At 36.3% G+C, this 18,082-nt stretch overlaps 1 protein-coding gene across 14 annotated transcripts in view; it reads left to right on the top strand.

Annotated features, from left to right (window-relative positions):
* Positions 1 to 17,877, top strand: part of map2 (microtubule-associated protein 2) — a 256,918-nt gene extending 239,041 nt beyond the window's left edge. For 11 of the 14 annotated variants that reach the window (XM_052024106.1, XM_052024095.1, XM_052024084.1 and 8 more), the window contains 6 exons: positions 2,993 to 3,064; positions 3,501 to 3,829; positions 8,191 to 8,283; positions 14,676 to 14,757; positions 14,855 to 14,967; positions 15,457 to 17,877. In XM_052024106.1, the coding sequence (XP_051880066.1) occupies positions 2,993 to 3,064; positions 3,501 to 3,829; positions 8,191 to 8,283; positions 14,676 to 14,757; positions 14,855 to 14,967; positions 15,457 to 15,672 (905 nt within the window). In that variant the 3' untranslated portion in view covers positions 15,673 to 17,877. The remainder of the gene's footprint in view (positions 1 to 2,992; positions 3,065 to 3,500; positions 3,830 to 8,190; positions 8,284 to 14,675; positions 14,758 to 14,854; positions 14,968 to 15,456) is intronic. The other 3 variants (XM_052024171.1, XM_052024205.1, XM_052024196.1) reach the window with 1 other exon arrangement.
* The last annotated feature ends 205 nt before the right edge of the window (positions 17,878 to 18,082 follow it).

An 18,082-nucleotide genomic window follows, 5' to 3' on the forward strand; every position in this document is an offset into this window, starting at 1 on the left:
CTTTTTCCATGCGTTTACTGTGCTCTAACTCAACACTTTCAAAATGAATCTGGACATGCAGTTTTTGGTAATTACTGTAGAGGAAAGCCAAAAATGGCAGTGGACATTTTTTTGAAGATCTAACTAATAGAGACAGTCATGGCAAATATGTTCTTTTTACCTCGTTTCCAAGATGGTCATTTTGTTTAATATTGTTATTTATACTTTAAATAGATTTTGCATTAAGTTCTTAACTAAAAAAGGGAAAATGGCAATATATAAAATTATGAGTTATTCCCATTTGCTGAATGTTACTTAAAAATATTTCACTTTTCATGTGTTGATATTTTCACCAGTGCAGTTCTTTAATCTTCACTTTAGTCATCCTATATTTGGTCATGAACAAATCAATCATCAATTTATCATAACCAACTCAGACATTAAGTCTTGTTAACTTTGATTTAGTAACAACAAACGAGGTGGAATGCAAAGCAAGATAGTGCAACTGCTGTAAACCTGAAATACAAATAGAATGGGCTACAACCACATGCTAGGTCAGACAATAGGTCAGCCAATGACTTTTTCTCAGAATTGCAAAATCTAACTGGTGTTAGAACAGGGTGAATGGAGAATGGTGGAAGGGACAAAAGGAGGTCCATAATAGACTGTAATACTATACTGGTAAATAACAAAAGGGTTGCAAACCAAAGGAAGATGGCAATGAGACAAGTAAAGAATGAAAGGATGGGTAACTGATGGTGCAGATGTATTACCAAAAATGGAAGGACTGCTTATATTCCGAAATACTTGAACTCAATGTTGAACTTGGAAAGTTCCTCAAATGAAAAATAAGGTGCTGCTTTCCTGAGTTTCCAGTAAGCTTATTAGAACATTGCAGGAGCCAAAGACCAAGAGGTCAGAGTGAGCATTGGTGTGGAGAATCTGAGAAGCAGCTAGAAGTTCAGCATCATGCATAAGAACCAAATGGAGGTCCTGCAACGGTATTGGTATTGGTTTATTATTGTCACTTGCACCGAGGTACAGAGAAAAACTTGTCTTGCATACCGTTTGTACAGATCAATTCATTACACAGCGCATTGAGGTATCCAATATCATCGATTAGTCTGTATTTTGCTTTACCATTGTAGAGGAGACCACTTTGTAAACAGAATTTAATAGAGTGACTTGAGAAATTGCTGTTTCATCGGAGTGAAGAATTTACGAGGGATGGATCATGGGAAGGGAGCAGCTAAAAGGGCAGGTGTTTCATCTTCCACAGTTCCCCGGGAAGGAACAGTTGGAACAGGAGTAGCACTTTATGATGATTGAAATGTGGGCAAGAGTATCATGGAAGAAATTATCCCTTCAGAACTGTGAAAACAGGAAAAGTTTGTAAATAGTCACCTCACACTGGAGGTGGCAGAAGTGGAGGAGTATGATCTTATTGGTTGTGGAATCTTGTGACTGGCAGATGAGGATAAGGGCAACACTAATGTGGTTCTTGAAAGGAGAGCAAGGATGAGACCAGAAATGCAGGGAGTAGGGACCTTGAGCATGTACATTCTGTCATTGCTAAGGAAGATATTATTGGAAGTACTCAAACAGAGGGTGGCATAGTCAGAGCAGATGCAGTGATTCTGATACAACTGAAAGAATGTAATGGAATTGGAGTGGGAATCAGTAGGCTTAATTGATATTGCCCCTGGTGATGCCCAGAAATGGAACTAGAGAAATCCAGGAAGATAATGACATTGTCTGGATGGGCCATGCATTTTGCCACAGCAGAATGAAAATTGGAAGTGAAATTGATAATTTTGCAGTTTTGTGAGTGCAGGAAGTGGCTCTTTTACAATCATTAAATGGTGATGAGGAAGAGGACTTAGTTGCAGAAAGCCACATTTGATGGCATGATTTAAATAATGGCACCAATCGTTACCAGCAGGAAGGCCATTCTGGAGGGACCTGGAATTTGGGAGTCTTGATAAACATTATATCAGGACTTCATTCTCACCTCTGGATCTGTTTCATGCCTGGTCGGTGGCCAGGAGGGAAAACCAATGGCATGATGGCTACAGTGGAGACCCGTGGGGATGGGATGGGTTGTTGGAGAAAGAAAGACACTGGAATTCTGCGGGCCTGTGAGGGTTACACAAAAAAAAACACTTGCATATACGTAGAGTTAGTCGATACCTCTTATTTGCCTTGGGAAACCCATGTTATCAGCAATGCCTTCTAAATTAGGCTTCCAATTGAACAGTGAGAAGTCAAATTAACCACATTTAATGAAGAGTTCCTGCTCAATCATGGGACACCCTCTGACACCACAAAATCTGCCATCCTCTGCATGACAAAAGGTTACATTTTGGGCATTTGCTGGTTTAATCACAGACCTACCCTTGCCCTTTTCTTGGGGGAAGGGGTGAATAACAGTTTGTATTGAGCAGGTTAGACTAAGCTATTAGTACATAGGAACCTTTTTTACTTAATATATTTATCAAAAATGTTCCCATTGTGAATATTTTGACTTCAGTCACTACCATCATGTACCTTGTTGACAAAACATTGGCACCTTGCAGATCTGAGAACTGACAATTAGGATTCTTAAAGAGGAATCACAGTCTGAATTGTTGGCAAAATGGTCTCTTTTATTTATACTTGCAATTACATTTTCTAAGTAGCCTGTTGTAATTTGCACTTTCAGTTCCACTCACCCTGCCGCTGTTGTGTTTAAATAGGAATGTAGAATAATATAGATGAACACAATAAATGCACTAAGGAGCAATAAATAAAGATGCAAGGATATGAGACCAGTCACTTCAGAATCAGTGCATGAGTTCTCGAGATGTCAGAGCAAGCCAGTCTCTTTAATAGAGTTTGAAAAAAATAATGTAAAATAACATATGTTATGCAAATTACAAGCATAATGATCATTAACCCTTTTTCTCTACTGATTTGCTTGCTTAAAATGAAAGCCCCCATTCATATTTTCTCTGTTCTCTGCCCTCCCTTGTAGCTATAAGGACTGAACCAAGAAATGACCAAAGGGGTCATGGGATGACCAGATCACGAGCACATGCAAGTGCAGGTACTCTGTAGTCAGTGGTGGCTCTGCCCCTGCTGAATATTTTGTAAAAGTTATTTACTTTCTGCATGACAGACTTGGTGTAGCTCACGTGGAGCATTCAGAACCATGACTGGATGGATATAATGGTATTTTGATTTCTAGTTACACAAAGTACTTAACAGACTTCCAGAATTTGGTCCACAATTATATTGTGGGCTAAGAAATAATACCAGAAATCCAATTTCAAACCTTTTTCTATCCTAATGTAATTATGAAATTGTGCATCAGAGGAGGAAATGCTTGCTTAACCTATTCATCAATATTCCTGAAATTCTATTGAAAGCTGTGATGATTACCTTTATGTACTCTGAATGATTATGTTTCTAGACATGTACAAAGGCTATGTTGTTGTTTTAAACAAAAAAATATATATATACAACATGTATATTTTTCAAAGGCTCTGAATCAGCGCGATCCAAGTCAGCAAGAAGTGGCACTGTCACGCCATCCACTCCTGGATCTACTGCAGTCACGCCGGGCACGCCACCCAGTTACTCTCGCACACCAGGTAGCCGGACCCCTCGCACTCCCGGCACACCTGGCACACACAAATCTCCCATTCTTGTGCCCACAGAAAGGAAGGTGGCCATTATCCGCACTCCTCCAAAATCTCCCCTTACTCCAAAGCAGCTCCGCGTTATCAACCAGCCAATGCCAGATCTGAAAAATATCAAATCCAAAATTGGATCAATTGACAACCTAAAGCATCAACCCAGAGGAGGGCAGGTATGAGACTAGAATATTTCTACTTCTGTAAAATATGCTATATGATTTGATGGCAATCGCAGTAGTATTAAACGGTACTTAATTTTGGGAAAGTGAAATCGAAGCTTAAATTTTCACAACACTGCTTTTTTTTTTATTTCTATAACTGTCCTTTGATTTCAGATATTGTATTGGACTTACTGTTGCTAATCTTGTAAAAGAGGATGCAGTGTCTAATCTAAAGGAGCAATGGCAATAGGTTTTCTCATGTTTTCCACTTAAAGGAAAAGGTTTGCAAATAGCATCTGTGAGACTAAGGGGAAGAAATTAAATAGAATGAGGAATCTATCCTCAGAAAAAAGGCAACAATTTTGCAGTTGAGTCCATCTTAAAACCTCGATGTTAAGTAAAACCATAAGGTTTTGCAGTTATTCCCAGTTCAATCCAGTGTTGCAGTATATTAGTTTATAATTGTGACCATTAATTAATGACAGACCTTCCGCAGTTCAGTCAATATGAGCAACACCATACTCACAACCTGTGAATAACATAGATAATTTGACTGATGTTTTCATGATATTAAGGGGAACTGCTGGTGTTCATAGAGACCATTTCTGCCCCTGCCTCAGCTCATCTGCATTGTATCTCTCATATATGCCTTTGTTACATCTTGACTGTTCCGATGCCTCCCTTGTTTTGCCCTCCATAAGCTTGAGGTCATTCAAACTCTGCTGCCCATGCCCTGACTTGCATCTTCCAACTCACCAGGACATAACCATGTTAAGCAATACTTGAATGTTAAAATTCTCACTCTTCTTTTCACCCTTGGCCTTATAATTTCCTATCTCTGGTTTCCTCCACCCTTTAAGCTTCTGAGAGAAGTGCTTCTTTGATTCTGGCTTCTGGTCATGCCCAAATTTAATTATTCCACCACTGGACACAATGTCCTCAGTTGTCGAGGCCCCAAACTTCTGAAATTCTTTCCTTAGGCTTTCCAGCCTCACTTTTCTTCTTTACAGTGGTCCTTCAAAAGTTTTGTCAAAGAAGTAGATGTTTGCCATCTGCCCATCTATAAGTTTAATAGTACATGGTTATGAGTTTTCTGATGGGCTAGAATTTAATGCCCAAAATATCTCTCTGGGGGAAAAAGCCTGGGGACTGTCTTGAACCATGACAACCTTGAGGTGAAAGTATTGTCGGGCTGATACATTAGGGAGGTGGTGGCACCCCTTTTGTGCCTTCTTCCCTTGCCTTTGTAGGTTTTAGTTTTGGGGGGAGGGGAAGACCACTGATGGAGCAGTTGTTGAAGGAATAACTGGTACAATAGATTCTGTATGTGCTGGTGGTGGAAGGAATGAAAACTGATGGCAAGCCAGAGGCTCTCCCCCACTCCCCCCCCCCCCCCACACACACACACACACACACACAACCCTACTTGTAATCTTTGAAGATATTAAGAAAGCATGCACATGCATATTTATATTATAATGCATGTTTAACATACTCCAGTTAGTCATATTTTCATATTTTCACCCTTTGGACATGTCACTGGCTATTAATCAAGTGAGCTACTTTCTCCTGAAGTTTCTAGAAACTCCACTCAACCAGGCAAATGGAGAGAATTTCACCCCATTGCTAATTTTTACGCCATCTGATTTGTAGATGGCAAAAAGGCTTTGAGAGTTTGGAGAAGAATCACTCATTGCAGAAAACCATGCCTCTGACCTGCTATTACAGCCACAGTATCATTGTAAATGGTTCAGTTACAAACAGTAACCACCCTAAAAGCACGCATTGGTGGTGGGAAATTCATCATGGGGAATGTGATGGTAATGCCACTGAATCTCCCTTTGGTTGGTTCTCAAACTCATTTGATTATGTTCCTATGAAGCATATGCTTAAAATTTTGCTGTGTTAAAGTTTTTTGAAGTACATCGAAACAAACGTTCATTGTGCACTCAACCTTAACACACTACTTGTTGTAAGTCTCCAGGTCTTGTATCCAGATGTCCCATCACAATCTTAGCTACTATGAAAATTGTCACTGTAACGCTGAAGCCCCATATAGATAACGCACTTCACTGAAAATCAAAAAACCTGCAGGTGGCCCACATTCCCTTGCTCCTTTCTCTCCTCTCCAGCACCCTGCCCCGATCACCTAGTTTCATTCCTCTCCCCCACCTGGTTCCCTCTGCCTATTACTCACACCCTATACCTACTGAGTCTCCTACCCCCTCCCCCAACTGGTTCCATCTGCCCATCATCCCTCCCTTATCTGGTCCCACTAATCACCTTCCTTACTTTCTAGATTCCAGCATCTTCAGTGTCTTGTGTCTCCACTTATCACATTTCCAGCCTTTGTCTCTACCCCTAACCCCTCTCCACCACAGAAACCTGGCTACATCTGCCCTTTCCCTTCTCTCTCCCTATCTGTCTTTACCTATCACCCAACAGCCACTGTCTCCCATCATTCTCCTCCTCATCTGGTTCCATCTGTCACCTTCTAGCCCCTGTTTCTCCCCACTCGCCTCCCCTCACCTTTTTATACTGGCTGGCTCCCCACTGCACTGTCAGACCTGATGTGGGGTGTTGATCCAAAATGCTGACTATCCCTTTGTCTATCCCGCTGAGTTCCTTCAATAGTTAGTTTTTTGCTCCACATCATAGCATATACAGTCTCTTATGTCTCCATTCTCAAATTAATTTCTGGGGAAATGGACAGTCAATTGATTGACAACAAACCTTTATAATTGGTTTATTCCCTTAGTTCTAGAGAATATGACCCTTTCGCAAAAAGGCATTCCCAAGAGGATGCCTCATCTACAAACAAACTTTTTTAACCAGATTGATAACTGATTTTTTTTTGTCATTTCTGAGAGACCAATGTTAAATACAATGTATTTTTTCCTATTTTACACAAACTTTGCATCTGTCTGTTTCATCTCATTGTGACTTTGAAGCATATTTATTATAATGAAGCACAATGATAAGATTATTTCAGGACTATAACAATTCTGGCAAACTGATCACACCAGGTACACCATTATTTTAGTGTCATGATTCTATAGTAATGTAAGGGAAACACATCATCATAATTTTGTTGATGTAATAAAGATTCTTCAATTGATTGAACAGATTGAAATGCATCTCGCAGATACTATCAATGTTTAAAATTTCTTGATTATTGTTTTTTTTTCAAAATATTTGCTTTTAAAGCCAATTTGTTATGAACAAGAAGTTGGAAATGATTTGGCTTCATAAAGTTATTAGCTTATTCCAATCAAAATTTTTTTGTTGGTTATGATCATCCAAGGATATTTGTGGCATTGATGATTGGTTTAACTTATAGACATGTCAAAATGAATAATAGGATGAGATTCGTATTTTCCAGTTCTGCAAATTAACTGAATCGTCCTTGTGATGAAAAATAACTTTCTAATTCTATTATTTTACTGAAGCTTGTGATATTGGGGAGGGAACAAAGAAATCTGGCTAATGAAAATATTTTTGTTTAACTTCAGTTTCTCCATGAAAATGTGTTTGTCAGTCTTTCTTAGGTTGTTGATGGAGGGTAGGGCAAGAAGAAGTGGCCATGTAACAGGCCCTTACCCAAAATCTTCTATTGGGCATTCATGAGATATTACAAAACCTCATTGGTCATTTTTACACAAGAAATAATCAGCACTTGCAGTCTTGTCATCCTTTAGTCTAATACTAATTTGTAAATAATGTTTGCCGCACATAAATTAAGTGATGGCCTAAGAAACACAATTTGCTCTGGGTACATGTAGTTACGTATGTAGGTATATATGTATATGTGTGCGTGTGTGTGTATAGCTTAGTTGCCATTTGCACATGGAGCTTTTTACGCTGCATTTTTTATTTTTTTATTTTGTTTCTACTACATTGTTTAACAAAAAACTATGTAGGCTTAAGTATGGCTAAAACCAAAGACTTGCAGAAATGTATATTTAAAATCAAGGTATGAAAAATTTTAAATCTATACTGTTTAATATATCATTTGTGAGATAATTAATTGCAGTATAACTGTGAAGAGATAAAATAATTTTGTGCAGTGTTCTTTAAACAGGAATTTTAACCAAAACCATGTTAGAAGAATGGTAATTTTAATAAAAGTTTGAATTTAAACTGCAGGAACCATCAATCAAAGCCACTTGTCATTTACTACTGGCTTTTGATATTGTGGAACATTTTCTCAGTCCAATTGGGATTAACGCTTTCACTAGAGAATTGGAAATAAAATTCCTCTTTATAAGCAGAAAATGTGTGACAGTATGTTTCTAATATTATTTACAGTGGGCATCTTCTCACTGAATGACTAGTGTGTAGATATTGATTGGTAAAGTCCCTATCATTTCCAGGTACATATAGCAAATGTAAAACCTGATTTTAGCCATATTCAGCCAAAATGTGGCTCGCTGGACAACGTGCGTTATTCTCCCCTGGTTGGAAACGTGAGTCACTTCTTACTTTGAAAACTGAGAATTTATTTGAGAGACAAATTCTGTCATTATTGTAAAGAAAACTCTTAAAAAGACACATATGGTATTGCTTGCTTGCTTATCAATTAAAAAGGAATGTCTGTTTTCTTTGCATCATTTCATATGAGATGCTACTGTGCAGTATTATTTGACATTTTAAAAATAATACATGGGTGCTCATGTATTTTGTTGTGTCTATTGAATGTAGCAATGTTTAAATTCCATATTTTAAGAGACAATAGCAAAGTTTACTATGTAATCAACATTTACAGAGGCAGCAACTCACAACCTTTATATGATTTTGTATTCTCCTTATGATTAATGCCCATTATTGATGCAGTTAATAATTCTGATTCACTTCTTTGCCACAAATGCTTTAGTTTTAAATATTTACTTTAATCTGTACTTATGATCCAAATGGCTCAGCTCAAATGATTTGATTAGATAGCATGTACCCAAAATGGATTAGAGATGTTTTGCATGCTGAAAAATCGTATTGCTTGGGAATCTTCATTTCTCTCTAATTTCTATTCCCCGTGGCACTATTTTCAAGAACAGCAGGGGAGTTCTTCCCAGAGTTCTGGTCAACAGTTACTTTCAACCGACATCATTAAAAATAGATTATCTGGTCATTATCACATTTATGTCTGTTGGAGCTTGCTGTATGCAAATATCTGTGGTGTTGCCCTTAATATAAAAGTGAATGCACTTCAGAACTACTGACTTGGCTGTGAAGTCCTTAGGGATGTCCTGAGGTCGTAAGTAAGTGTTAATTACTGCATGCCTTTTTTTGCCTCCTAATTCTTCCAGAAATAATAATAACAAAATAGATATTTCTAGAAAGAACAATGTTTGCTGGAGTTTTATTCTCTGTTAACTTGTTTCATAAATTTGTTCTCCAGTTGATGCAAACATTCCCCAGAAAAATTCCAAAATGCTTAGCACCTTTTTTGTCCTTGTCTGCTATTGGAAGCCTTTATCGATTTTTTTATATATCTCTTTGATATCTTTTGTCATCTGCACCCTTAATCTTGATAATTTCAATTAAATAATTCCAATGCTCCCAATCTTCCCACCACCTACTCCCAACATTAAAACATTCTAAGCCTCCTTAGCATTAAAATTTAACTTTCTGATACTGACATTATAAATGTTAGTGTTGGTGTACCTTTGCAAAGACAATTATATCCTTTAATTTTTCCCTATCACTAAATGATCACAAAACCATAATGCATTTCAGGAAGGAGTCCATCAAATGATTGACAGAATTACAATTTTTTTTCGTTTGTACTATTATTACTGGCCTAATTTTAAATAGGTTTATAATTACAATCCTTACAAACCATCTTAACCAGCACTCTATTAATATTACACCTGTGCACAATCGTCTTTTTGATAATCTTCTCTGTTAATGTGCTACACCTATAACTTAAAATGGTAAATTCATTCAGTCTCCATAGAAATAGCAATTAATATGTGCTTTTTCCTAGATCTAAAACTGGACAAAATGCCATGAAGAGTGTGAGTCAAATAAAAGTAGCAGCTACCTGTTAAATAAAGAAACCTGAGAGATGAAAATGTAAACTTAAGCAGGGCAATTGTCTTTCTGCCCCAAATTCTAACCCTATAGATCCTGAATTTCCTGAAGAGGCCTTGGTGTGGTAAATATGTGGACCCACATTTTTGTTTCCTCCTCATTACCAACGATTTCCTGACTCCTTCCTGAAATCTAAGAATATGTTTGTATGGATTAGGACAGAAATGAGGATGTGTTTTGCTGCAGGATCTTGCTATATCAAATCCTATAACTACCTTCCCTTGTATGAGCAAAGCCCAAGATCATAACCCCTCCTCAAAACAAATGAATACAACTTTCCTTACACAGAAGCACTAAATACCAAATATTTATCTCCAACCAGTATGGCAGACATCATTTTCATAAACTTCAAAAATGATAAGATGTAGAGTGAAGGAATATATAATGAAAATAATGAAAATAAAATTCAGTATTGTAGAATTTGAACTACAAGGTATAAATAGAAATCCCAGAATATCCTATAATAAAATTTAACCAATTCAATTAATTAGTAACTCATACTCCTCATGGAACTGACATCGTACTGCGACAGGAGGTAGCCATCGACTCACTTGGACAACACTAACAGAGATCAGCCTGATATATTAGTCTTATATTATGTACTTCTCCATCCTTATAGTTCAAGCAGAAGTCATGCAGGTAACTCAAAAATAGTCTAATTGATTAACGTGTTAATTCTAATGGGTTTAAATTAAAATCACTTATGTGTTGTTATTGACTGTCAGTTTTCTTCACTTTGTGGAAAAAATGTTTATTGTTTTTCGACTTTACAATTAATAACTTTCTTCATTGTGGTATTCACCAAACATTTAACCTTACATTTTCTTCCTGGTTTCATTTTTTTTTGGACATCTTGCGACAGTATTAAACTCCATCTTCTTCAGCTACCCACTATTCTCACTTTAGAAATAAAATCACAACAATTTTCTCCTGTTGCTGGTTTTACATAAGCAATGTCTCCTTTCTCTCTCATGCTTCATGAATCTGTTCACCTGTCTTTTTTTTATATACTCAGAGGCCTGATGCCTCAGCTATACACAGTCGAACTCCAATGTATTTAAGATTCTTCATGTTACAGATTAAGCTAAATCAGGGCATAAATAAGGCTGTTAATTTTCTTCTTATTCATAATCTGTTTATATAACTTAACATTTACCTGCCTTTGATAGATTACAATAAAGATTCATTTGGCCCTAATTACTAGGATGGGGTGTGTGTGAGGAAAGATGGGTCTTTTAAGGAAAACTCAGGGACAGCTGATCCTATCAGGATTTAAAATGAAGAGAGGGAATCTTATTAAAACACAAAATTCTTAAAGGGTTTAATAGGATAGATGTTGGGACAATGCTTCCTCCAGCTGAGTTGACTCAAATTCAGAATAAGTTGTTAGTCGTTAAGGACTAAGATGAGAAATTTCTGTAATCAGAGGCTTCCGAATCTTTGGAGTTCTCTGCATGAGGGGGCAGTGTGTGTTCAGAGATATTGATAGATTCTTGAGTTGTGAAAAATAAGGCATATGGAGGTGTTAAGGTAGATGAGCCATGGTATAACCAAGGAGTGAAGTATGCTTTAAGGATGAGTAGCTTACTCCCATTCCCACTTATAATAACTTATTCACTATGGAGAAAAAGAGGAAATTAATATATGTTTTTGTAGTATGTTATTTAAATTATACAGAACATAATACTCACTACCTTGTGCCATCAGCCACTTTTTTTTGACAATGTGCATCTGAAATAAAATATGGAAAATTACCCCAATCTTTCATGATAGCTGCTTAAGCCTTTCACCCAGTCATCCCAGAAATAGTCATTTCACTCGAACAAAATAAGAAAACCACCTCTCCCTGACTGCATACCTGTGCCATCTCGTTTGTAATAAAATTGAGACCTTCCCTATGAAGCCCAGAACTGTCATTCTATAACTGCTGCATCGTCTGATGTTCCCCTGTCTTATCTACTATGTGGAAACATTGTACTACTACCCCAGTCACGGCATATGGCAAAATAACCTTTAAATGTAGATGCCAACAAAATGGAAACACTTCAGGGAGAAAATGCACAGAGTATACTCTCTGCATTGAAAGATAATAAGGTAGGGAAAAAGAGGATATTTTCTTAAGTACTGAAGGAGGGGAAACGAGAAACTATTATGGGGGCATCGTTACGTTGGGAACAGAACACCGTTCTTGTTGGATGTTGCAGGCTTTTCTTATCAAGCAGCATTTCTTGCAACTCAAAGTGAGCAATGCCACTGGGGACCTTATGTATTTTATCAATTTAATAAATCTTTTTCACCATTTTGGACAACAATCTGACAACCTAAGTTATTATTCTCAGTCAGAATATCACAGATTTATGCCTCACATATGCATGATTACTACACATCAGTTGAATAAGTCCAATGAATTAATAGACCTGGTTTTGAAGTAATTTGCTGTAAAAAAAAATAATGACCAGCAGCTTGAAGAAAGGGAATAACTAACATGCTGACATTACCTCAATCTTGTTTCCTCGTCATCTTAAGTGTAACCGACATTAGCTTTTCAATATGTTCCATTCCTTATCATCAGTTGAAAGATATCCCTGGTTCAGCAGGTATAATATAATCAACCTGGCTGAACAGCTAATTGTTATTAAAGAACCCCACAATTAGCAAAGCAGGATTATTAGGAAATTTTAAGAATGTTGTTCAAATGAAGGAATTACGATATATAATGGTTTTCTCTGTAATTAGGCTTAGTATACAGTTAAACACATACAGGTCTAGTATAACAAAGTATTATGACTTTCAGAATACTTAAAATAGAAGTACATTGTAAATAGCGTAAACCTACGTCAATTCAAGTGATTTCCTTTGGATGGGGTGGAGAAGGCTGCAAATATCATTGCCAATGGAGGTGCATTGAATCACTTTTGGCAAATTTGGAATTTTCATATTAAACTGGGCATGTTTAGAGATCCCAAAGTTGCTGTCTGTTTCATGGAGTAATGATGGTAAATGCCAAAAGTTTTGCCAAAAAATCTAGGCAAGTAACTACCAAACGTGAATTGGTTACTCCAAACTTACCCTCTCTAGCCAATTACATATTAAATAAATTGCACTGCTACTAATTTATCTTTACCATTTTTATCCTTCATACCAAACTTAACTGCATCTGGCATAGTGACATTTGAGATCATGCTTTGTAATGGTAGCAAGTCATTCTGAAGGTGCAGGTAGTTCCTTGTTTCAACAATCAATCTACCATCAGAGATATCACTTCCTCCATTTCTCCTTGTTTGTTTGATTAATGATGTAGCTATCAATTCCCTTTGAAATTGCCCGTCAGTTGACGTGGCTATCTAATGACTACTCAACGAGTCATCATACAGTCACAGATTTTTTTTTAATTTGTTGAGATTAAAATGCAGTAATAAATCCAAACTATCTATGTAAATTATCAAGTAAATTTAGAATATAAAAAGCCACAGAATATTTAAGTATTTTGTTGAACTACTATAAAAATTGGTTACATTTATCAAGGTAAAAGAGAAACTGTGGTATCAACAAGGCAAACCTTTAAACTAACAATGAACTTTTGTTCAAGGCAATATTGCACTTGTTTTTTCCTTTTCCGGAAATCTGGAGCAGGTAATAGAAAGCCTTTCGTTAAAATACTGGCATGTTATGAGTCAAGATAACTAGCTTTGTTTTTTTTCCAAATTTACTGGCCAAATTTAATTGAATTGACAAATGTATTACCATGAAAATAAAAGCCATTGTTATTGGATTCTGAATACTTGTCTTGGCCCGAGTTTAAAGAACTAAAGAATGAAATGCGATAGCAATATCTGAGAAATATTGATTCTTTTTGGTACCTGAGATTAAGGCATTCAGATTTCCTAAATATTTCAGAAGTGAGCTGAATTGTTAAATTAAAGCCATCCCAAATATCCACAAAACTTGTGATGTGCCTCTTTTTGATTTCTTTTACCACTTCATCATTGTCCATATGTACATAAGACATTATAACAAAACTACTGTCTTGTGCAGTTTCTGTTACTGCAATCTAATTCCAAATCTTTTCTTTTATCTTTTAACCTTTTGTGGCATTGTAAACTAGTATTTTGTCTGAAATATCAAAGCACATTAAATGACGTTTCTTTAGATTAGTTACTGTTTTTCTTTGCATATCTGAGCTAAAATCCATTCAACAGAAAAGTCAACCATTCTGCACTATTGCCAGAAAGTGAGCTTTAGCCATTAGGCTGTCCTGAAGAGCATCATTTTAATTTTGAGTTGACACATAGAGAAGCCCAAAATTGAATGTGACTATAATGCAATATTTGATGCAGCAAAAGAAGATACTAACTTGCCCTTTCTCAGAGGGTTTGCCATGGCACATTTGCAGATAATGTCCTGCAATTTCCAAGTGTTATTTCACCCTAATCTAATTTAGGAATGCTATTTTTAAGAAAAAAAAGTAACCATGGTGCAAAATGCTCTTTACGTTCATTGCTTTAACCAAGTAGATTACATTGAGCTCTTGTAATTAACCCTTTGAGTACTATATGCCTCTCAGCCTTTCAAAATATAGTAATAAATGATGTAAATTTTCCAACGTGAATACATGGATTACGAACTAAAATAGAATAAGAACTACAAAGTAGTCAATGATTTCTAACCAAAAGGATTTTAATTGTATTCTTTAAGCATTTTGCTGCAGTGCTCGGGTTCAATGACTGACTTGCTGTTTGTGCTGAAAGGTTGTTCTCATGTTCCTCAGGTACAAATAGTTACCAAGAAAATAGATGTGAGTCACATCACGTCAAAATGTGGCTCTTTCAGCAACATACACTATAGACCAGGTACTGTACTCAACTTATTATGAGCTTGATTTTTGAAATAAGTAATGTTATATTGCTTATTGTGCAATTCAAAATTTGATCCATTAACTGTGTGTAGGTGGAGGACACGTTAAAATTGAAAGTCAGAAACTGGATTTTAAGGAAAAAGCACAGTCCAAGGTTGGCTCCCTTGATAATACACATCATACTCCAGGAGGTGGAAATGTAAAGGTAGGAATGGGAATGGGCACAAAATTCACAGCTAAGTCACTGTTTGATTAAACTGATATTTTGTAAAAGAAAATTCAGCACAGAACCCAAATTATCAGGTCCAAACATGTTTTTGTTTTCTCCTATTCTGTGCCTTATGATACCCATGGCAATCCATTACTTTATTACTTTCTATTCACAACTACCTACCTCTAATACGTGCCTTCAGTAAAGTTGTGTGCAACATCAAGTACACAGCCAACATGGTTGATAGATTTTCCCAGCACTCCTGTTGCTGCGTTTAGGCAATGTTATTGGTAATTCAATTACGCTCCCATCTTGCAGCGCTCTATAGGAAATTTGGAAAAGAATTTATCCACTTTCATTTTATATTGTGCAAAATTGAAAACACAATATTGTATCATGGAATATTACCTGTTACAATTTCTGTCCTGTTGTCTCCTATTGTTTCCACCAGTGATATGAATATTCCTTTGATTTTCTGAATAGATTGAAAGCCACAAGCTTAGCTTTCGTGAGAATGCCAGGGCTCGCGTGGACCATGGAGCAGATATTGTCACTCAGTCCCCAGGACGATCTGGCGCCACAACTCCTCACAGACTCAGCAATGTCTCTTCTTCTGGAAGCATCAATTTAATGGAATCACCACAACTTGCCACACTTGCTGATGATGTTACTGCTGCACTAGCCAAGCAAGGATTGTGATTTTGCTCTACAAAATTTTAATTGTTTGTTTGTAGCATGTGCTTTGAGCCCTCACAAGCTCAAAGTGGGATTGTGTTTATTCCTTTCAATTAAATATTGATCATGTCCTCAGACCGTAGTGAATAAAAACAAAATCTTGTTTCCATTCATGCCAGGTGTTTCTGGCTTTAAATGGCTAAAACTGCTGTACATCACACATAGCAATGTTGTTTCTCAGCTCTGCTTGCATGGACTGATGACAAATGCATTTATAATGTTTCATGCCTGAAGGCAGTGTTGAAATGGATCAGTACTCAGAAAGCAGCTGACATGCTTTATTCCCAACTACTCATTCTATGTTGAATGAATTCTTCCTTGTAGATGAGGGAGAGTACCTATTCTTAATATTTATTGCAAGGTAAATTAATACATACTTGTGTTTCATGGGAATAAAGGGGCAAGTCCAGAAACTAGTAATCTACATAAAGAATCCCTGAATTACATTCTGTTCAGGAAAGAAAAGCAGTCTGATATGTTGAGAAGTGGAAGTATTAATGCCAAAACACGATGTGACCACAATATTATTACAAAATGGTAGTGTTTTGCATTTTTATAATACAAGTTGTAACAAAAATGGGAATTAAGTTGTTCAGAAATATCATGCAGCTACTTTAAATAGGATGCAAATCCAATGTTGTGGATCTGTATCTAACTAGAATGTCAGTTCAGTGCTAGATTTCTATATATGCTGACTTTTCATATTTTGTTTGATCAGTTGTTTGATATATAGTACATATATATGCAGTTTGATGTACTGTATATATATTATATATATACAGTATAATAGATATCCTCTGTGGCCAGTGTGTTATCCCTTATATACTTGAAGTTACGCTTTTATTCACAGTATCTGTGTTTCTGCACCTTTTGGTGTTACTGTTTAGGATAAGGTAGCCATTAGCAGTTATACTTGTTAGATTTATCTCTCAAAAAAAATAGCATGAAGTGCTTACTGTAACAGCCAAAAGCTATGACCTTAGTGCCAGATGAGTTTGTTGATGTATTGCTAGCTAAAAGATTCAAACAATTGCTTTGTAGAGTTTTGATGTACTGAGGGGGTCACATAGCATTTGGTGTGTGCTGTTTTCTGCTTATTTCACTTCGCAAGCCAGTTTAGGTAGTGAGGGCCAATTAAAGAAGATGTTTTTTAAAATACATATACTAGGGAATCAGGATATTGGAGTATTTCGTTCCAAATGTGTTGGTCTCGGTTCAGAATTACTGAAGCCATATTCACAGGGCTTTTCTTGGAATTGCAACAAAATATTTTACTTTCAATGTTTAGTTAAAATTGAGATTTAAAAATTAATTGGCAACTGAAATAATGACAGCAGAAATTTATAATGCATTTTCAGAGGTTGCAGAGAGGCAGTATCTTGTTTCAGGATGGATAGACTGGAAGTCAAAATTAATAAAAAAAAATTAATCTGAAGGTATGTTTTGTAAATACTACAGCCTGCTACCAAGGGTTATTGTAGATATTTATTAATGTAATCAAACAACAGTATCTTTAACAAATATTAATCAAGACCATGTTTTTCACTAGCCTGTAAAAAATGCTTTGGAAAGTAAATTAATCTTTTGTAGAAGAAAACAACGATGTATTTTAAGATTATCTGAATATGTTGAAAGCAATGCTGCATATTTTTCATTAAAATACAGCTTGTATTGAACAATACAGGATACTGTAGCAGGAAGTGATGGAAAGGAATATTGTTGAAGTGGGGTTGCATTTTAAATGAAAGTCTGTTATTGTTGATATGATCTTGCCAAGTTACTCCAACAAAATTTGAAAACAAAAATACTTAATCATTTTAGAAGAGGTGAAAGAAAAATAGGGCAAAATAAGATGCCTTGTCCTGGTATAGGCTGCGGGATTTTTATGTGCTTTAGAGAATGTGTTTTATGTCCAATCATTCTAGAGTCTGTCAAGACAATGATATTTTGGGATTGGCCAGTGTTAGCTTGTATGTTTTAAGTAAAATTTGCACTTGTGTTTGTTGCTGTAGAGTGATTTGCAGAATAAATTGCTTCTCATCTGACACTAGTTAAAGTTCTGTGCTGTTTATTTTTGAAACTGGGCAATTTGTAAACTCTGCCCGCGATCAAGGCAGGTGGCTGAAAAGGTCTAGGCCCAGGCAAAAGCTAAGTCATTAACGTTATGAAATGCTTTCTTGACACAGTTGACATAGTGTGCTAGTTCTTGAAGAACAATTCATTCATAAGTTAAATAAGTCAAATTTGACTATTTTGCACCATACAACATACAATGACTTTATGATGAGATTTCACTTATCTTCCATTGTAGCCTTCTCCCAAGTGTTGAATTCAATCTATTTGTGTTTTGGATGTACTTTTCCCATTTACAAAT

The sequence above is a fragment of the Pristis pectinata genome, chromosome 1 (genome assembly GCF_009764475.1).
Source record: "Pristis pectinata isolate sPriPec2 chromosome 1, sPriPec2.1.pri, whole genome shotgun sequence".
NCBI classification, from domain to species: Eukaryota; Metazoa; Chordata; class Chondrichthyes; order Rhinopristiformes; family Pristidae; genus Pristis; species Pristis pectinata.